Source organism: Protopterus annectens, chromosome 9.part0, assembly GCF_019279795.1.
Source record: "Protopterus annectens isolate FY-2018-M chromosome 9.part0, PAN1.0, whole genome shotgun sequence".
Taxonomy (NCBI): Eukaryota; Metazoa; Chordata; order Ceratodontiformes; family Protopteridae; genus Protopterus; species Protopterus annectens.
Window position 1 is genome coordinate 1350807407 of NC_056743.1, and position 22582 is coordinate 1350829988.

Below are 22582 nucleotides of genomic sequence, written 5' to 3' on the forward strand. Positions count from 1 at the left end.
TACCTTGCGGAAAAGGGAATATTCAGAGAAATATCAATCTCTGGCAGTATATGTTAGTCTGCATTTTTGGTCATTCACTCTCATTATTCTGAGACTCACAGTAACAGCTGTCAGACTTTAAAACAGTTATCCTTTTACAGCACTCAGTGTTTGCAAGGTATTGAAACTGCTTGACTGATGTATATTATAGTGCTACCTTCTATTTACATTTGTGTGGCATAGAACCTTTAAAGTAACTCTTGTGTATCATGCATAGATATTTCTCCATGAGCTCAACCTGTGAAAGAAATATTACAGACAGAATACACAATGGCAGCCCTTTGCTTTGTAATACAAGTAGCTGTAAATAGCAAAATGAATGTGGGAGCAGGTATTAAGAAATAGTCATTATGGCCTGATGCTGAAATGCGTATAGAGTGCTCCAGAAATGTATTTCAGAGAGATGCATATCTGCAAAATCTTCTTCTGTCCCACTCTTAAAATGTAGCTCTCCTTCTTGTATGATGTATTTCTTGGGCATTTTAACATGTAAATCTGGATACACGAAGTGCTGTCCATCATGGTCAAAACTGCAGTAAAAAATGAAGATCATGAAATGTAGGAAACCTTATAATTGCTTCTTTCCAGTGATAACTGAAATACTGCATCTCTTAAGTCCTACCTGACCCTTTGTCAGTGGGGTAATTACAGATATTTAAAAAAAATGAAACTAATTATACAGTTTAGCTGTCATGCAGAGCATGCATAAACACAATATTCCTCCAAATGAATATTATATAGAAATAAACTACTGATTCATATAATATGTCAGAGTAGCTGAATGATTAAGTTATCAGATAAATTAGACTTCTGCAGTTAAATACAGTTGCAGTGTTCTTGGAACTGACCATACGTGTATGAGTACGAAATGGTTTGGGAGATAAAAGAAAATAAGGCTATAGTGGACAGATAGAGATGGTTGCTTTGTTACAAGTAACCACAATTGTGCTTTGATATGTTACCTTTCTTCATTGTCAGGGTACTAAAACCAGTATGATGGACAGTTGTCTCATGCGAAGGATCTGTGACATTTGGAAACTGTACATTGCCCAGAGCATTTTGTAAAAGGGTCCACATTTTAGCTAGACTGGAAAACTGCACTAGGTTTAAAGAGTATATATATATTTTTTTAATTTAAAAAAAAAGGTACTCATGGTTTACAGCAGAGTTTTTGTGTATTACTATAATTCCTGTTTGTTTTTTGTTCATAGTGATCTGACAGCTCTTAATAATCACAGTAGAGCATGATTTTAATCACCATAGGAGTGCAGCTAATTCTCATCAGTGAAAATTACTAAGAGGTGATGGAATGTTTGCATATCATTCAGTGACCGCTGAGTCCTGATATGAAACTACTGGTGAGATGCAAGCTTTGTAGGAGCTTTCTTTGAAACCTGCAAAGGATCATTGTGGCAGACTAGTGTGTGTATGTGTATGTGTCAGTGTGGAAGAAGAAGAAGAAGAAATGGTCAATATGATGATAGAAAACAGATTTGAAGTTCCAGGCTCCGTTACACATAGTCTTCACAGGTGAGTGTAACAGACAATAGAAATAAATGATCGTGAATTTTACGGGTCTACTTTAAGCTCTTGAAAGCAGTAAAACCCAAATCCGAATTGTGCGATACGTAAGGAGCGAACCGCAAATATGTCGAATGAATGAAACTGCGAAAGAGGAAATATCGAAATCACATAGTTGGCCCGTCTGTGGTATAGCTCCGTAAGGTAAGTGTGCGATAGTTACGGACCTTAGGGTTAAGGAGGGGTTAAGGTAAGTGCATAGGTAGGTAGTGTATGTAAGGTTTTGTGTAGGTAATAGTGTATGTAAGGTTTTGTGTAGGTAATGTATGTAAGGTTTAGTGTAGGGTTTTGTTAAGTGTATGTGTGTGGAATATTTAGTTTGTTTGGGTATAGCTCCATAGGGGAAGTGTGCAGTAGTTACGGACCTTAGGGCTAGGGAGGGGGTTAAGGGTAGTGCATAGACAGTTGTGTATGCGTGGTTAGTGTAGGGTTAGCAGTAGGATTTTGGTGCTTTAATTTAGGGTTAGAAGTAGGGATTTGGTTAGTGTATGTATGTGTTTTTTTATTGTGTTTGGGTAGGTAGTGTGTTGCGGGTGGTGGGTTGGCCAACTATGATGGTTCGTGGTATACATTTTCACGCTTTAGTACGTTCGACGTATCCGTGGTTCACTCTTTATGTGTCACGAGGTTCATATTTGGGTTTTTCGTGTTTTGAGGGTATAAAGTAGATGCGAATTTTCCCATTAGAGAGCTGTAGAAAGTATGACCTTTGCTGAGGCTAACTTTATTTTGAGTGTCAGATGTAGAATATCAATGAATCCATTCAGTGTTAACATTAAAACATAAAATTCATTTACTTATTCTTAACAGGGAAGAACTTCCCAAAGAAGAAGTATATTGGCGTTCGAATGCTTCATCTCTCTCCCAGGTAGGTTTACTGTGCTAAACATTAATGACTCAGAAAGTCTCACTTGTATTTATTAAATGTATCTCTTTGTGCAATATCAGGTAAATGAAACAACTGAATTGTGTCCTTATTTAAATACAAAAATGTCATGCCTACCATCATGGGATGATATTAAAGCTGCTTTTCAGATTGTTCTATTTGTTACTTATGCCATTTTTTCTATTTCGTGTTTTAAGAGGGCAGCCATTTTGGTAGTCCATCATTTTGAACCATACTTCCCAATTAATGTTTCAAAAGTATTTAAACTGTATAGCTTGGTATGAATTTGGATTCATCAGCCTTAACCTAGAAGGCTAGAATCCCTGAAAACTCAGAGGGGCTTAGGTACACTTGGTGCACAGAGTATTTATTAATTAAGTAACTAAAGAGATGCTGTAGAGTTTTATTAAAGCCCTCTCCACGGGGCTGCAGTGAAAAGTCTACTCATACCAGTACACAAAATAAGTAGAAACTCCAGCACAAAAAAAAAAACACTTAATACCATGCATATGCTGTAGGCAGGGATTGTGCAGTGGGTGCAGATGTTCATCGTGCATACGGCTGCAGTCATAACAGATGGGTTTTCCTGCCATCAGGCGGGTCCTCGGTCGGCTGAATTCCAAAGTCTAGGTCCGGCGTCGGTTGTCGTCGCTTCCTCCCTGACGTCAGTGCGACAGGGGTACAAAAGAACCAGCCGACGCCATTTTCTTCAGTCTTTCTTGCCGCGCGGTGCCCAAAGCAGAAGCAGTTCGCAAGTGCCGGTCTTCCAGCTCCTGAGATTACGAATATTTTTCAACTGAAGTCTTCTTGAAAGCTAAGTACCCCGTTGGGGAAACTTTTCTTGCCTCAGACCGATGTCAGACAAAGTTAATAATTGCATTTCATGTGGGAAGCAAATACCGCATAAGGATTTTCATTCCCTCTGCATTCCTTGCTTAGGCCCAGACCACGACGTCTCGGCCTGTAGTTTTTGTGCTACATTCAACAGACGCACTATTAAGCGTCGGGCGGAGTTCGCCCAACACTATTTTGGCAAAAAATTTAATTACATTATGTCGTCGGATACACCGACTCCAGTTTTGAGTAAAAGACGCAAAGATAAGGACCGACATACAAGGTCCGCGGCTTCTACCGACACCACGCCAAAGCCGACTACAGGTGGTCCGGTTCTCAGTGAGGCGCCTATGCAGCCCCTGACTACCGACGACACTTCATTGGCGGTGTCTACTGTGCCCGAGGTCACAGGCTCTTCAGCCCACACCCCGACTACAGATACCGAAGCCACTCTTGGCGGTGAAACTCAGAGTTTAGACAGGTCTGCCACCTCTCAAGATGTCTTCAGGCCTTCCTCTTCTTTTTCCATCAAGGCTTTCACTAAATCTAAAGCAGCCATGCATACTAAAAGACAAGCTCCACAGGGCCCTTCTCAAGGCCCCATGCCTAAAAAGCAGATGCTCAAAATGGCTGAGGATTTGATTACTCTTATCAGGGGTTCTCAACCCCCCCCCGGACAAAAGGCCCAGAGTGGAGGAAGAATCCCCCTCCTCGGACCAGGCCTCCATTATTTCAGAACATTCTGATGTTCAGGAACATTCATAATCCCCTTTTGAAGATTCTGATGCAAAGGAGTCCATTCCCTCTGTCTCCCCCCCTGAGGATTACTCTTTTGGGGAAACCTTGCATACCTTGAGGGAACACTTCCACTGGGAAGGCCAAGAGTACTCAGACTCCAAGAAAAGGCTTAGGGATTTTCTCTTGCTCCCTCAGCACAGGCCTCTGGCTATACCTCCTGTCTTAGACATTCTAGATGATGTGTATTCAGAGGCCTGCCTTAACCCAGACTCTTTACCTCCAGCCCCAGTCAAGCCTGACCGGTATTACCGGGTTCCTGACTCACACCAATTCCTATACAAAAGCCATGCGGCTGACCCAGAAACTATTTCACAGGGCCCCAAGGGAATTAAGGCCTCCACTGCTAAAAATCCATTACCGTCAGAGAGAGATTCCAGAGCTTTAGAAAGGTGGGGGATAAAGGTATACACCTCGGCCACCTTAACCATGAGGGCATTAAACTGTCAGTTCCATATGTTAAAGTACCAACAGTTTTTGTTATCACAGTTGAGAAGCAAAATGTCACAACCTGAACAACCAGACTTGAAGGAGTTGCAGGATTTGATACATAGTGCAGAACAAGTGGGTAAATATACCTTGCAATGTGGTTTTGATGCTTTAGAGGCCTCATGTAGAGCTGCTGTTACAGGATCAGTCATACGTAGACATGCCTGGCTCAAAGAGCAAACCTTACCAGATCATGTCAAAGCTAAATTACTAGATGCCCCTCTGCAAAAAGATGTATTGTTTGGTGTTAAAGCTGAGGAGGTATTAAAGAAAATGGAGGAAAAGGCAAAATCAATGCAAACAGTGAAAGATTTCCTACAGGTACAACCTCCACGTTTCAGTAGAAATTGGCCTTCCAAAAATTGGTCCTTTCCAGCCACGGACAGACCCCAAAGAGGTAGATACAGGCACCCGAGGGGCAGAGGGCAATCTCAAGGATCGTTTAGAGGCAGACAATGGCAAGCACCTACACAAAGAGGTGGTGAGGATAGTTCACAGCCATTCAGAAAGCAGTCCCAATGACTTTCCCCTTTGCATGCCAAGCAAGGCTCAAATGGCAGCACCTTTAGGCGGAAAACTGGCATTATTTTCGAAAAATTGGCATATTGTCACAAAAGACAAATGGATCCTGGACATTATAGACAGAGGCTACAGATTCCACTTTCACACCCTTCCAAAATGAGAGGCATGCCAAACCTGCCACACAATCAAAGGGCAGAGGCACAAAAACAAATTTCAGATCTCATGGACATGAAAGCTATTCAAGAGGTACCTGCACAAGAACAGGGTCAAGGTTTTACTCCAGACTATTCCTGGTACCAAGGAAGGGAAAAGATTGGAGACCTATTTTGGACCTATCCATCCTAAACACATTTTTACTCGTGCCAAAATTCAAGATGCTCACATTACAGCAGCTTCTTCCCATGCTGGGCAAGGAGTCTTGGCTGGTCACATTGGACCTCAAGGAGGCATACCTGCATGTCCCAATCAGACAAGATTGCAGAAGATACCTCAGATTTCTTGCAGGTTCAACCCATTATCAATTCTCTGCATTGCCCTTTGGCTTATCTACTGCGCCCAGAGTGTTCACGAAATGCCTGGCATCAGTAATTGCCTACTGCAGACTTCAAGGGATACAAATATACCCATATTTGGACGACTGCCTGATCCAAGTGGACAGCAAGCACATACTTCTGAAACATCTGGCTTTTGTAATAATGTTGTTGAATTCTCTGGGATACACAGTCAACAAAAAGAAATCAAGGCTAATACCCTCTCAAACAATAATTTTCCTGGGTGTCAACTTGGACACAAACACCCAGATGGCCTACCTCACGCCAGAGAAACAGGGGCAACTAACTCAATACTTCAGAAAACTAGCAAATTTCACCAGGCTGACTGCAAGGAAAATCCTGCAGGCTCTGGGATTCATGGCATCTTGCATCCTACTAATCCCATGTGCAAAGCTGCATATGAGGAAACTTCAATGGTATCTGAAAAACCTATGGTCTCAACACAGCCACAGTTTGGAAACAATAATACCACTGATTCCATGTCTTCAAAAGGAATTTCTGTGGTGGGCTCAAGCATGCCAAAGAAACACAGGTCTCCCATTCTGCAAGCCTCAAGCAAATCAAGTCATCACAGCAGACGCCTCGGACTACGCCTGGAGGGCGCACATGACAAATCGGTGCATTCAGGGCAAATGGTCCCAAAAAGAAAAGCACCTACACATCAATCAGAAGGAAATGCTAGCAGTAATACATGCTATTATAGCTTTCAAAAACCTTCTGCATCCAGGTCAGCTATTGATAAGGACAGACAACACCACAGTAATGTGGTACATAAACAAACAGGGAGGAACCCATTCATACCCCCTATACAGACTGGCCATGTCTCTCTGGAACATGGCTCTGGAATTACAAATCGAACTTCAAGCACAATACTTGCCAGGCAAGGAAAACATGCTGGCAGACAACCTAAGCAGAAATATGACAGATCCACACGAATGGAAGTTGCATCCTCAAGTTTTTACAGAGATAATTCAAGCATGGGGAAGGCCAGACATAGATCTCTTTGCCTCCCACAGAAATCACCAATTGGCAAAATTCTGCTCAAGGACCTTTCATCCACAGGCCTGGAGAGTGGACGCACTCTCTTTCAGTTGGACAACAATGACAGTTTATGCCTTTCCACCTCTTCCTCTGCTGCCCAAAGTTCTATTAAAACCAGAGCAGACAGACCAAAGATGATTCTCATTGCTCCAGACTGGCCAAGACAACACTGGTACCCACTCCTGAGGAGCCTGACGATTCCCCACCATGGATCCTACCTCTAATGCCTCTTCTTCTGACTCAGCACAACTTCAAAACTCTTCACAGTCAGCTGAAAACACTCAATCTGGCCGCATGGAAGATTCCTTAACTTCACAACAGGCCCTACTCTCCAAGGAGGTGCAGGATGTCATTTTGGAGGCCAGAAGGCCTTCTACTAGAAAAGCTTACTCCATAAAATGGAAACGGTTTTGTGCCTGGAATGAGAAAAAGGGTCAGAATCCTGGAATACTGAATTTACCTCAAATATTACAGTACCTAGCTGAGATGCTAAGCAGTGGACTTTCATTCTCCTCCATCAAAATCCATGCCTCAGCCATTTCTGCAGAATACAACACTGATCCCCTTTATTCTCTCACCCCCTCTTAAGACAGTTCCTCAGAGGGGCTAAGAATATAAAACCCCCAAGGAAACAACCAGTGCCTGCTTGGGACCTCAATTTCATTCTAGAAAACTGACCTTGCCTCCTTTTGAGCCAGCTGCCTCAACAGAACTGCAATATTTGTCCTGGAAAACAGCCTTCCTTCTGGCTATCACCTCAGCTCGCAGGGTATCGGAACTACAAGCCCTCATGGCTGTGCAGCCTTTCATCATTTTCCATCAGGACAGAGTTTCCTTACGAACCAATCCGTCCTTTATGCCAAAGGTAGTATCCAGGGTAGCTTTGAATCAGGCTATCCACTTACCTACCTTTTACCCTAATCCTCAAAACAAAGGGGAGAGACTACTACATTCCTGGGACATCCACAGACAGCTGCGTTATTATTTGGACAGAACAAAGCCTTTCAGAAAATCAGAGCAACTCTTTGTGTCCTATGCTACCGGAGCTCAAGGGAAGCCAATTTCCAAACAGACAATCTCAAAATGGATAGCCCACTGCATACGCTTTTGTTACTCTTTTCATGGTAAAACTGTACCTGCAGGCATCAGATCTCACTCCACAAGGGCCACAGCTACCTCTGCAGCTTTCCTCAGGGGGGTTCCTACCAAGGATATTTTGGAAGCAGCCACTTGGAGTTCTGTACATACCTTCTCCAAGCACTATCACCTACCATTATACTCCAAATCTAGAGCAGGCTTTGCCAATGCAGTCTTGCAGGGCATCCTGGCTCCTCCTAGTTCCACCTAGTGCCTACCACCCCTTTTTTAGCTTTGGGATTCTACCCATCTGTTATGACTGCAGCTGTATGCACGATGAACATAGTACAGTTTTGTACCTACCATAAATGTAGATGTTCGAGTGCTAATACAGCTGCAGTCCAGGTTTCCCTCCCTCCTTCCCCTCTTGGGACAGGCCTAATGGCTAACACCTCCTCATACAACCTGATTGGGGTATTCATTTATGGTGTATTTGCTTTCAACTACTGTTTTTTGATTATATTGCATTGCATTATTACATAAATTTATGTATTGCCTTCCTTCTGGGGGCACCTGACATCTGGGGCAAGAAAAACTGAAGAAAATGGCGTTGGCTGGTTCTTTTGTACCCCTGTCGCACTGACGTCAGGGAGGAAGCGATGACAACCGACGCCGGACCTAGACTTTGGAATTCGGCCGACCGAGGACCCGCCTGACGGCAGGAAAACCCATCTGTTATGACTGCAGCTGTATTAGCACTCGAACATCTACATTTATGGTAGGTACAAAAATGTACTTTCCTTGTAAACCCACCAGACTCGAAATGTAGAGCTCTAAGTGGAAAGCAGGAAAGCTGTGCAGATGAAAGTCAGTAAGTAAGTGGTTGGGAACAGAGTAGTTATTAAGGGTGTACTAGGGACCATGCTGCCTTCATTTGAAGTTAAACAAGAGGGTGGTGGTGCTGAGAGTAGCCTAAGAAATATAGTTTAAAGAAGAAAAATATTTGTATGGAGACTTGGGTGCCTGGTGGCTCATATGAAGGATTTATGGAGTACACACAAAAGACGGAGAAAAAAACAACTGGACAAGCAGGATAAATAACAGGACTTGTGCAGGATCATGATAACAAAAAGAACATTTTTGAGAGGGTCTTTTGTGACTCATTTAGTTCATGTGGGAGCCAGATTTCTGGAGGGAACATATAAGCAAGCAGCCGTTCTTGTTGGAGGGAGCAGAAATTTAAAAATAATAGGACTAGAAGCAGGGACCTGCAAAAAGAAATTTAGCAACTACTAAATCATTAAGGAATCAAACCATAAATAGCTTACATGTCTATATATGTATGTGTGGTGTGAGTGACTCCTTGCCAGAGAGTAGACCCAGGAGACAGGCACAGAATTAGCTACAGAAAACTACAAGAAAGGAAATATAAAAACACAAAGAAAGGAGAAAATAGTGACTTACTGCATAGCTGCATTTGTTGCAGGCTAGCTGTACGCTGCTTTAGATTTGGGATAGCTATGGTTATTCACAATAGTGACTTACTGCATAGCTGCATTTGTTACAGGCTAGCTGTACTCTGCTTTAGATTTGGGATAGCTATGGTTATTCACAATAGTGACTTACTGCATAGCTGCATTTGTTGCAGGCTAGCTGTACTCTGCTTTAGATTTGGGATAGTTATGGTTATTCACAATAGTGACTTACTGCATAGCTGCATTTGTTACAGGCTAGCAGTACTCTGCTTTAGATTTGGGATAGTTATGGTTATTCACAATAGTGACTTACTGCATAGCTGCATCTGTTGCAGGCTAGCTGTACTCTGCTTTAGATTTGGGATAGCTATGGTTATTCACAATAGTGACTTACTGCATAGCTGCATTTGTTGCAGGCTAGCTGTACTCTGCTTTAGATTTGGGATAGTTATGGTTATTCACAATAGTGACTTACTGCATAGCTGCATTTGTTACAGGCTAGCTGTACTCTGCTTTAGATTTGGGATAGTTATGGTTATTCACAATAGTGACTTACTGCATAGCTGCATTTGTTACAGGCTAGCTGTACTCTGCTTTAGATTTGGGATAGTTATGGTTATTCACAATAGTGACTTACTGCATAGCTGCATTTGTTACAGGCTAGCTGTACTCTGCTTTAGATTTGGGATAGTTATGGTTATTCACAATAGTGACTTACTGCATAGCTGCATTTGTTGCAGGCTAGCTGTACTCTGCTTTAGATTTGGGATAGTTATGGTTATTCACAATAGTGACTTACTGCATAGCTGCATTTGTTGCAGGCTAGCTGTACTCTGCTTTAGATTTGGGATAGTTATGGTTATTCACAATAGTGACTTACTGCATATCTGCATTTGTTGCAGGCTAGCTGTACTCTGCTTTAGATTTGGGATAGTTATGGTTATTCACAATAGTGACTTACTGCATAGCTGCATTTGTTACAGGCTAGCTGTACTCTGCTTTAGATTTGGGATAGTTATGGTTATTCACAATAGTGACTTACTGCATAGCTGCATTTGTTGCAGGCTAGCTGTACTCTGCTTTAGATTTGGGATAGCTATGGTTATTCACAATAGTGACTTACTGCATAGCTGCATTTGTTGCAGGCTAGCTGTACTCTGCTTTAGATTTGGGATAGTTATGGTTATTCACAATAGTGACTTACTGCATAGCTGCATTTGTTACAGGCTAGCTGTACTCTGCTTTAGATTTGGGATAGTTATGGTTATTCACAATAGTGACTTACTGCATAGCTGCATTTGTTGCAGGCTAGCTGTACTCTGCTTTAGATTTGGGATAGCTATGGTTATTCACAATAGTGACTTACTGCATAGCTGCATTTGTTGCAGGCTAGCTGTACTCTGCTTTAGATTTGGGATAGTTATGGTTATTCACAATAGTGACTTACTGCATAGCTGCATTTGTTACAGGCTAGCTGTACTCTGCTTTAGATTTGGGATAGTTATGGTTATTCACAATAGTGACTTACTGCATAGCTGCATTTGTTGCAGGCTAGCTGTACTCTGCTTTAGATTTGGGATAGTTATGGTTATTCACAATAGTGACTTACTGCATAGCTGCATTTGTTACAGGCTAGCTGTACTCTGCTTTAGATTTGGGATAGTTATGGTTATTCACATTACTGGATTTCATAGACAGGGTCCCCAATTTAAAATATGACAGGCAGAATGGCATTACTAGATTACAACAGATGGGTGAATTCTGCTTAAGCTCATTAGCAGACAAGCTCACTTACTTATTAGATCATGGTAGAATGACTTTACTGTATTTGTCTATTTACTTCTGTGTTACTTATATTTGAACATTTATATTTATTTCCACTATTGCTATCTACAAAGTGCTTCCTGTCTGAGATTCCTACATGTTGTAGCTGTGTGATTACTTTACACTCAAACATTTATATTTATTTCCACTACTGTCACCTATAAAATGCTTCCTGTCTGAGAATCTTTGCTGTGTGATAAACAGAGCAACATCACACATATAATTCTGCATATTCACTGAAGACAGTATTACCATTCATATATGATAGCCAGCAAGATAGCATTAGATCTCAGCAGGCATGTAACACCCCCACCCAGACTCTGGTTAATGATAGAAAAATAATAGCATGACATTCCACAAGACAGGTTTTCCTCAGCTACAAAACAGGCAGGCTTATTTATGTGGAATCACTATTTTACAGTAAGAAGGTGCCATTTATCTTGGATTTGTGATATGCAGGATTATTCATATTTCATTTCTTATTTCAGTACACAGGCGCCTTCTAATTTGAATGTTTGTCAAGCAGAACACTCATGTTATATCAATAGAAGTAAACCATAGTAAGTTGGATGCTTCTTGTTTTAGTTGTGTAAGAGGCAGGTTCAAGTAAATCACATTACATCACAAATTAATAACAGACATACTGTGTTCCTAGTGTGTGAAAGGCAAGGTCACTCATATGGCTCTACTTCAACTGCTCGAGTGCCAGGTGCTCAAAAGCTACTATGTCAGAGCTAAGACCTCTAACATCTTGTAACTCGTGCAGGCTTTATCTCAGACTCAAACTTGACTATGAGTTCAGGCAAGCAGTTGCCACACATTACCTGAACACATTATCCTTATGTGATCAAGCCCATTAACTTCAACAGCAAGACAGATCCTCAGCTTTTCTTCTTGGGTGATATCAGGACTGAATACCACAAAGAATGCTAGCTTCAAAGGTCAACTTGGATCTTGAGATCACATCTAGCATATATTGCCTTATAAAGGAATGCATAATGCATAAAAGCTAGTGTTGCAGCTGCACAAATATCATCAGTAGAATCTTTGAAAAAAAATGACGATGTAGCTATAACTCTAGTAAAATGAGCTTTTGGTACATCTGGTAGGATTTTATCATATTTGGGAAACAGAAAATAACACAGTCTGAAAGCCAAAGGGGGCCAGTGTTAGCTTCTCCAAAATTAATTTCAAATCCCAGTGGGGAATGAGTTCTTTGAGCGGTGGCCTTAAAAGGAGTGCACCTCTTAAGAAGGCCTAACTTTTAAAGAAGCCAGCAAAGAAGAGACCAGACTCTAATGAAAATTATAAGCATCTGCTAGATGTACATTCGTTGTGGAATAGTTAACATATTGATCAAAAATATCTGCCAAAAACCACAAGAATTTTGGGACCTAGGGCCAAAAAATGGTTGAAACCCCGGTTTATGGCCCTTAGCAAGAATTTTAGTCATTTACTTCTGTAAACTTCTCTGGCAGACATATTTTGATCAACTGAGGATCTGGACAACTCTAGGAGGGTAAACAGGGCCACTTACCATCAGAGCAATGGGAGAAACTATGCAGTTAGTTTGAGGGACTTGATGTCCAGATGAGGCTTGTCAGATAAATGGGATGAGACTAATTAAGGGTCTGAGGAGAAGAGGTTTCTTAGATAGTGAGGCCACAACAAAGGAAACCAGCACAGGACTAAGGAAATTACTTTTGCCTTGCTCTATTTGGATTTCTTTAGAAATCATATTATATGGGCAGTAAAAAAGACTTGAAGGCCACTTCTGACCATATTGTCTTAGGAAGTCTGCCTTTCTGGGAGAATGAGGGAGAAACAGCTACTGCGTTTATCATTGGTTGGAGATAAAAGAATTCACAGCAGGGCTTTCCCAAGTAACAGAAGATGGCATCCACTACTGGTTGACTGAGGGACAACTCACGAGGCATAAGTAAACATCACTTTAGCTTTTCTGCTGTAGAGTTGGTCTGACTGAGAACATGCATTGCTGTCAGAAAGCGACATATCAACATATCTTACTCTTTTAACATTATGGCCACTCAACACAGAGGATGGAGGGAATCTTCCCTCCCCCCACTTATTAAAGTGCCAAACCACCAACATTTTGTCACAGTGGATGACAAAAGCATCCTGGGGAAGGAACCCCTGTAGAGTCTGAAATGTAAGGAGGATCATCCTCATCTCCATTATAATTATATATAGAGATACCTCTCTTTGTGGCAATGGGTTATCGGAGGGCATTGGCCTTCACTCCAGCATCCCCTTCACCTTCATCCTTGATGTGTGACTTTGCTATGGCCATCTGCCATTCATTGGACCATTCTTTTTCTTGGTCGCTCCAGTGCAGATTGATTGTTTTTACTTCCAACTTTCACTCAAGAGAGTTATCCCAGATAACTCAGACTGGGCAACTGGGCACTGGCTGACAGTTTATTGACCCAGTGCTGCTGGGGTTTATCACAGGCACACACTGGGCAACAGAGAAGCATAAACCCCTCCCACTGTTAGTATGTGTCCCTGGCATAGGTTTGAGTAGGATGGGACCTCACCATCAAATATCCATGCTCATTTTTGATGACATTAGTCAGTGTAACCTAATCATCTAGAGTCAGTTTTTATGCCATTGAATGGGTAGCCCTGACTTGGCTGTGATCCATGTTCTGTTATCTAGGGGATACTGTATACCATAGTTGATACCTAAAGCAGTTGGTCTATATAACTCTTCCTCTGATAGGTACCTGACTAATGGTTTGGGTGCAGGAAGGGTGTCTTGAACCTTTGAGAGCTGACCAGGTGTTATATTCTATGCGGGATACAACCCATGTAGCTTAGGCTACTGCAGTAATGATCAATATGATGAACATGAATCCCACACCATCTGGGAAATGCTGCACTTAGCAGTGGTTTTGTAGAGTGTACTACAAAATACCACAGTGTATACACTTTCAGCAAGGGTGCAAGTTTCCAATTGCTCTTTTGCTCCAAACCCTTATAGAAATGAATCACCTTCTTCTCTGGGCTATACATCCTGGTACTCACCTGTACTAGGATGCAATTAGTTGTTTGTAACAGCACTTTATGGCAGTATTTGTTACGTAGAAAAGTTGGATTCAGCTTAGCTGTTAACAGTTGTACTCTATTTTTATTAAGGACAACACACTGTCAAGTGTTCACCTGTGCCTGGCTAGTCTTGTATGCATGCCCTGGTAGTTTGCAGAACTACCTACCAAGCAGTGACACTGGATTTGGCATTTCTACTACTTTTGTACTCTGCTGTTTATTTTTCAGCATTGACAGACTATTTTACTATTCTTTTGTAGTGTATCTTTGCCAGGATACTATCTACTATGTCATTTCTTTATTAGTTGGTTACACTGTACCTTCATGCCTGTTGTATTTAGACATCTGTTTGGCACATAGTTTACTGTAGTCCTTCTACTGTTCTGCGCTATATTTGATACTGTAGCACATAAGCCTGTTGCTGAAACACTGCTGTATTGTGGCATCTGTACCTAATGTGTACCTATTGTGTATCTATTGTGTACTGGTATCAGTGTCTCAAAAGGATTAATTAAAAAAATGAAGAGGAAGATTAAGTCCTTAAAAGGTAATTATGAATGAAAAAGTGCTACATCAGTGAAAAAAATCACATCAGTTCTAGCCCAAGAATACTGTTTCAAATCATGATATATTGCTGTTGAGTGGAAATATATACTGTTATTTGTAAGCTGAATATATCTCATGATATGCAACACTGCTTTTAGGCAGAGTTAGTACTGATATGTTTTTGTCGAATTTCCTGTATCAACAAAAGCCCTTTGGTACACTTCCACAGAACATTGTATAGTTTCACTGTGGGTAACAGCAATTTTTTATAGTTGAGGAAGTCGGTGAATTCCTGTCTGAAACCATGCCGTTTTATCAGGTAGAAGGCATATAAGGAAAATCTACAATTTGTTCTTGTTCCAAGAACATACACAAATGAACTGATATCCTAGGAAAATCAATCAATTTTGTATGTGGATGCAGAGTAGAAAATCTTACCATCCTCTAATCCTACCCCATCTGAGGTATTAAATAATGAAAAGGACTGATGGAAAGGCTGGCACTGAATGGGAGACCAGCATGTTGCAGTAAGGCTGTAAGTATCACCTGGCTTATTCTGGTGGTACATGTCAATATACAGTGCCCAATATGTGGCTAACAGAATGCAAATCCCTCCTACAGTTCTATGACAAATTGCAAGAGTCCTTGACACCTCATACAGCCAGGAAAGATTCCTGTCATGTGTTTTTTTTTTTTCTTCAGGGTGGCACTGGGTGATTCGATTTTCCATGTTATGAGAAACTTGCTGCATGATAAAATAGCTGGTCAGTTCTCTGTTTTTGTTTATGATTCCCAACCTCCTAAAGTTGTTATATAGAGGTCAGTTTTCCAGGAAGGCAAATAAAATAATGGGCTAAATGAAAATCCTCTTCATACACCTAGCTGTTAAAACCTAGAGTCCCTGTGAAAAGTGAAAAATGTCAAGTACAAATGCCTTTTTAATAAACAGAATAATAACCAACAAAATGCTCACAGACTAATCAATGAATGTGTACATTATCTTCCAAAGCAAGACAGAATTAGTAAAGCATTGTGGTGTCAAATTGTAATATAAAGTAAAAAAAACTAATCCAGATTAGTCCTCTTAGTAAAAGCAAATGATCCACCATATCAGATACAAGGAGACATCAGGACCATGACCGAATAACAAAACTGAATATTACTACCTTCCTTCAAAGAGCAGAGACTGTGGTCACTACATTTGACCTCGATACTGCAGGAGCTCTGCCACAAGGCCCTAATTCTACAAGTTTACAGAGAATTCTTTCATTGTATAGTATCCTTTAGTCACTACATCTGATCTCGATATTGCAGGAGCTCTGCCACAAAGCTCTGATCCTACAGGTTTACTGAGAATTTTGTCCATGTATAATATCATGTGGTCACAACATCTGATCTCGATACTGCTGGAGCTCTGCCACAAAGCTCAGCTCCTACAGGTTTACTGAGAATTTTCTAAAAAAACGTACCAGCTACCTGATAAAGAAGGAGGCTCTCAGCAAACAAGGCAAAAATAAAGGACCAAAGCTGAGCCAAATCACCACAGCTATAAAAATCCACTTAAATGATAAAATCACACAAAGTAAGCGCTTTCACGATCTCACTGACCGCTTCATCAGACTGAATGTAGTTGATTTACAAACTTGCTTTTAAGCACATACTCATTAATTAAGACATTAATAGATCAATTATGCAATTAGTCATCTGATATAAAATTAATAAGATATATATATATATATATATATATATATATATATATATATATATATATATATTCATAGGTAGGTACTAGGCTATCTGTTCAAAGGCATTTATAAGCCTAGCCAAAATGTGTTGGCTTTCCTTGCCCCCTTAGATTAGTTCCCTGTGCCTCTGTCCAGCAGAGCCACTGAAGTGATCCCCGGGGTAAACTTTCTGTTTCCAATCCACTTGTCAAGGTTTCTTTTGAAGAGTGTTAGTGAGGAGCTCTGCCTAATGTAGATTGGAATCTTGTTCCAAAGCATGGAAAGTCTCTGGGACAGGAATCTATCATTCTAGCACGTCCTATTTGTTGTTGTGGTGAGGTTTACATCCCTAGAGCATGTGGCTCGAGGGGATAAGGTTTTCTTTAGGTGGAGCATGTCCATCAATTCTGGGTTGCACATGGCCTTGTATGTCAGGCAGAGATCACCCATGAGTAGGTGGTATGCAACCGAGTACAGCTGGAGTTTCTTCAGTCGAGCTGCATAGAGCATCTGTTTGTGGCCAGTGATCCTCTTGGTGAGGTACTTCTGTGGTCTTTCCAGCTATTGCAGGTGTCTTGTAAGGTACATTCCAAATAGGGCGTTGTACTCTATGATGGGTCTGATGAGTGATGAGTAGAGGGGGCACAAAGACCACTTTTGATCTGGATGCGAATCCTTTTGTGATTAGGTGGGCCACGTAGAAGGATTTTCTAACCACTTTGGCAATGTGATTATCAAAGGTGAGATTACTATCTACTTGGGTCCCCAGATCCCTTATTACGTCTTCCATATTTAGGTGGACTACCACCTATGTGGTAGTTTTTGGGTACTTTGTTTTTTCTAAAGGGGATGACCATGCACTTTTTGGCATTTAGCCTGAGGCCATGATTTTGACACCAGGTATCCGTCTCAGTGAGACCCTTTTGGAGGATGTCTGTGTCAGTTGGAGAGTCAATTATAGCCCCTAGTTTGCAGTCATCTGAGAACTTGGTCAGCCATAGTCCTCCTGTGCTTGCCTGTACCTCTGAGAAGTACATGCTGAACAGGAAAGGTCCTAGGACTGAGCCCTGGGGAATGCCACTTGTAACCGGTTTAGAGTCGGACTTAGCTCCCGCAACCCTCACCATGTGGGTTCTGTCCATGAACCAGTTGGCAACCCATCTTGTGATGTAGGGGTTTATGTTCAGGCTGGTGAGCTTGTCCTATAATACCAGAATGGGGAATGGTGTTGAAGGCCTTAGCGAGGTCTAGGTAGGCTGTGTGTACCATCTTTCCCTCGTGTACAGCCTTGGTAACTGTCTCAAAGAAGTCCACCAGGTTTAGGAGGCATGATCTGCCCTTAATAAAGCCAAACTGGGTAGGGTCCAGTGTTTGGAGGTTCCCAATATCTCTGTTAATGAGTTCCATGATGATGCGCTCCATAGCCTTGCAGACCAAGCTAGTCAGGATTATAGGGCAATAGTTCCCAGGGTCTGTTGTGGCTCCACCTTTGTGGAGCAGAATAACCATTGCTGTGTGCCACTCTATGGGTACATAGCCTGTGGAGAGGCTGAATTTGAACAGTGTGTTTAGGTGAGGGGTTAGTTTGTCTTTGAGCTCGTGTAGGACATAGCCTGGGACACCATCCAGTCCCATTGATGCTGTGTTTTTGGCTTTGGAGGGCTATTTTAACCTGAGTGTCTGTGATTTCAGGGACTCTGCATTCTTCTGGTATGGTTATGGGCCCTTTTGGGGGTGAGAGTTGGGTGAAGTTTGTGCTGAACCTGTCTGCCAGGATGTTGGCGATATCAGTTGGTTCAGTTTATTTTGTGCCATTCTGCACTAACTCCAAGCAGATCTGAGCATTGTCACTTAGATTCTTGACATAGCTAAAGAATGCCTTGTGGTTATCTTTGGAGTCCTTGGCAATTTTTCTTTCAAAGCTTGCCTTGGATGATTTTATGAGGGATCGTAGTTTCTTGCTGATACTGATCATGGATGTCTTCCCTTCTTGGAATTTTACTCTTTTCTGTACTAGTTTCCTCCTTCAATTGTATATCTTGTTTATGGCAGGAGTCCGCCAGACTGGTTTTCTTTTCTTGGAGGAGTGAGTTTTGGTTTTGCTTGCGATGGCATGATCCATGCATTCTTGTAGGTGTCTGTAGTATGCATTAGTAAAGGATTTTGCAGCTTGGACAGCGTTATCCTTCAGCATAGGGGCTTTGAAACTTTCCACCTCAGTCTTAAGTAACGTGAAGTTTGCTTTTGAAAAGTTTTTCACGGTGGTTTCCTTGTCCGTGGGTAGAGGCAGAATGTGGATACCCAAAGTGATTTGTTTATGGTCAGATCTAACCAGCGAGGGGTTGACCTCCAGTGTGGAACACCAGTCACCCATGTTGGTGATGACCAGGTCCAATATGTTGTCACCTCTGGTGGGAGTGTTGACCAGTTGAACCAGGGTGTTTGAGTTTATAAATTCTAGGAAATGTTGGGCAAGTGAGTTAGTACTTGAGCAGTTCTCCCACTTAATGTTTGGGTAATTGAAATCACCCAATATTAGGGTGTTTGGTAGGACCTTTATGTTTCCCAGTGTTTCCAGAAATGCAAAATGGGGGTCCTGGGACATGGTGGGTGATCTGTACCAAGCTACAATTTGAATTGCAGATTTGCCCGTTGTTAGTTGCACATGGAGGATTTCTGACGCATTGTGCTGTGCCACTAACCTGGAGGTGTGGGTATCCTTGATGAATATGGATACACCCCCGCCTTTTGTATTTCGGTTTGGGTTCTGTGGCCGAAATGTATGGTATGAGTTGTAGCCTGGTAGTGCTGGGGTGCTCTCTGGAGCCTTAAACAAGGTTTATGTTACTGCACATATATCGATTTTCTCCATACTGAGGAGTGCCATGAGTGCATGCATTTTGAGGTTTAGACTTCTGGCAATGAGTAGCCTAACCCTCAGTTTTTTGTTACTTGTGCTATTTACGGCGGTGGGTTTGTCTTTTGATCCTTGCCTAAAAAAGGCACTATGGGGGTGGCTAGAGCCTTGACAAGTATTCGAAAGCCTAAGGGTGACAGGAGCAAGCCGTCTCTAGTGAAGCAGCGTGGCTTGTCAAGCATGTCACCCCAGGTGGACAGACACTGTATCCCCTTTGAATGACACTAGAAATATAGCCAATTGTTGAAATCGAGAATTGTTTCTTTATACCATGGTATCATTCTTGGTGAGGTAGGATGCTACTCAGGGTTAGGGTCATACTGGCCTGGGCTACGTGATCAGAGAGCTCTTCCATGTCTCTTTTCATGTAGTCCAGGGAAGTACGGCTCAGGTCATTCACACCATCATGGACAATGACAGAGTCATATTTGTACTTGTTCTGGAGTGACCTGAGTGCTTGTGTTATGTGTCGGATCCTGGCACCCTTTTATTATTATTCAGCCTAGTGAGTGGGATGCCAGTGTGCCTGACTATAGCATCACCTATTACTAGTATGTTGGGTATGTTATTTTGCCTTAACGGCTGTGATTGCATGGCACACTGGTTTTGTGAAATATGTGTTTCATGGTTTGGGTTAGGGGGTGGAGGTTACTTGGCTGTTTGCTTTGGAGGTCTCTGTTGGTTTTGCAGATTTTTATTTAGAGCCTCCAAGTATGTTTTCATGTATTTATGAGTGTTTTTTGCCTGTGCTGGTTTAAAGGGTCTGTGTGAGACTGGTGGTGTGATGCAAGTATTTCCCTTCTCCTTTTGACTGTCTGATCCAGTCTTGGGTTGAGAGAGCTAAGCTTCCAGTTTGGCTGTATAATTGCATCTCTCGTGTGTATTAGTGTTTGGTGGTAGGAGGAGAGGGCTGTCTTTGTACATGAGGCAGTTGTAACATTGCCTCAAAATGCCCAGATTCACCAGTTGGACTGGAGAGTACACCTGAAACTGCCCTTTGGACATGCCTGGATAGGTACAGTGAACTCTTTTACTGGATGGCTGGTAAGGTCGAATAAAGAGCCTTGTCCTTCTGTACAGTACAGGAGGGTCTAGTGCTAGGGTTTATAAGTGCTTGCTATAAGTTTTGAGCAAGTGCCGGGCTGAGGAATGAATGGCTTGATTGCTTAAGTTGAAAGTTTGTCTAGTTCCAAGGGAAAAATTGAAGAGGAGACTTTGTGGAGCCAGGAATAGTTTTACCCTAGCTAACCAGCACTGCCCGGCACGCAAAACCGGGCAAATGCAGTATTTAAAGCAGGGAAATGAAAGAGATAGAAATTAGACCAAAATCACCAATAAACTACTAATTTCTGGGCTGAAACCACTCCTCCAGGGACAGGCTGCTCAAAGCTCCCCTCTCTCACAGGTGAACAGATAAACTTCCTTCTATCCAAGTAAGGTATGGGCAAACACAGAGATTTGTAACACAGCCCTGAATTCAGTACTAACCTGAAAACTGGACTATACTAGCTTAGAAAGGCGGGAAACAAGTGTGTGTGTGTGTGTGTGTGTGTGTGTGTGTGTGTGTGTGTGTGTGTGTGTGTGTGTGTGTGTGTGTGTGTGTGTGTGTGTGTGTGTGTGTGTGTGTGTGTGTGTGTGTGTGTATATATATATATATATATATATATATATATATATATATATATATATATATTTTTTTTTTTTTTTCTTTTTTGTTTTTTGTTTTCAGAAAATAAAGCAGATACAATCAAAAAAACACTTTAAATGCACAGAAAAGGATACTTATTGTTATATATTGCAGATCAGAGTTGTAGTCAATGCCCCTAGTAATAAAGTAGGAAGAAATACAAATACAGTAATAGCAGATGAATAAAGTGCAATATATATATAAAACAATAGAAAACAAACAAACTGATTTAAACAAGTTACCCAATTAACCAGAAAAAAAAAGTTCAAAACTGAGCCCTGTTCCATCAGTCTTCAATCAAACAAGTCCTAACTGCACACTCCTGCTACTAGGGTGCAGGGGAACCTTCTCCAAAAAAAGATGGCCTGGATCAGTGCTCAAGTTATACAAACAAAGCTAGATTCAGCAGGCCTAAATCTGGTCTATGCTACAGCAACAAGGTGCACCAATTTCAGAAAGAAACAGTTCAAATAAGCAGGCACAATAAGCGTGTGACCAGAAATTCCCAGCTCAGAAGGGCATAATCCAGCCTCTCTTCCTACAAGAGTGCAGACCACAACCCTCTTAATGTAGAATAATTGGCCTGAAGCCCAAGTGCTTAAGCCATAACTAATACACTTTTAGAATAGCAGACACTGGGCCTTCAGTCAGCAATTCCCAGCTTATAAGGATGTAAGCTACCTGTCCTACCACAACAGTGCAGACCACAAACTTTCTTAATGTAAAACAACTGGCATGAAGCCCAAGCGCTTAAACCAAAAGACTTAGAATAACAGTTACAATTTAATCAGGCCACTACCAAGCAGTAATAAATGCAGCAGAATAAATAAAATTGAGTACTTTTAAGAAAAGCAAAATAAAGTAGGAGGAAACACAAATATAGTAAAAGCAGATGAATAAAGTGAAATTTTTTTAAGTGCAAGGAGAGAGGAACGAAGAACCTAAGTGAGGTGGCCTTCTCAAATCTTCTCTCTCTATTAAGTCGAGTGAACACCAGACTCAGAATATGATCTCACTGTACTCGGTTAAGTGAGCAAATGAGATGGACCCAGGAGGAGTGTTCTAATACAGACTTACAGAACGGGCGGGCAATTCCAGAGCCACAAACACTAATACCAACACAGGAACAGGGAGGGTGGATGGGGAACTAACTGCAGAGAGACACACAGCACACTGTTCAATGAAACACACAATTAGGAAACAGAAAAAATGAAAATACAGTACTTTTAAAACTGCAAGTTTGTACTTAACAGAAGACTAAAATACACTACATCATAAATCAAAGCATAAAGTCACAAATGCAAACACATAAAATATCATCTTGACTTACTTAATGCCTAAGCTCCCTAGCTTTCAAAAGGGGTTTTAGGGAAACAGCTTCATTAATTCCTGGTGGTGTATGAGCATTTAATCTAAGGATCCATCTCTGTTCTGCAATTTCAGTTCTATTTTTGATGTCACTTCCTCTGATTCCTTCTTCTAAAATCTCTAGAACTAAAAATTTAAAATAATGTAAGTTACCTTC

General features: G+C 41.5%; 1 protein-coding gene across 1 annotated transcript in view; it reads left to right on the forward strand.

The window, feature by feature from the left end:
- Positions 1–22582, forward strand: part of HTRA4 (HtrA serine peptidase 4) — an 853851-nt gene that overhangs the window by 705923 nt on the left and 125346 nt on the right. The window contains exon 7 of the mRNA XM_044084333.1: positions 2431–2488. Within this exon, the coding sequence (XP_043940268.1) occupies positions 2431–2488 (58 nt within the window). The remainder of the gene's footprint in view (positions 1–2430; positions 2489–22582) is intronic.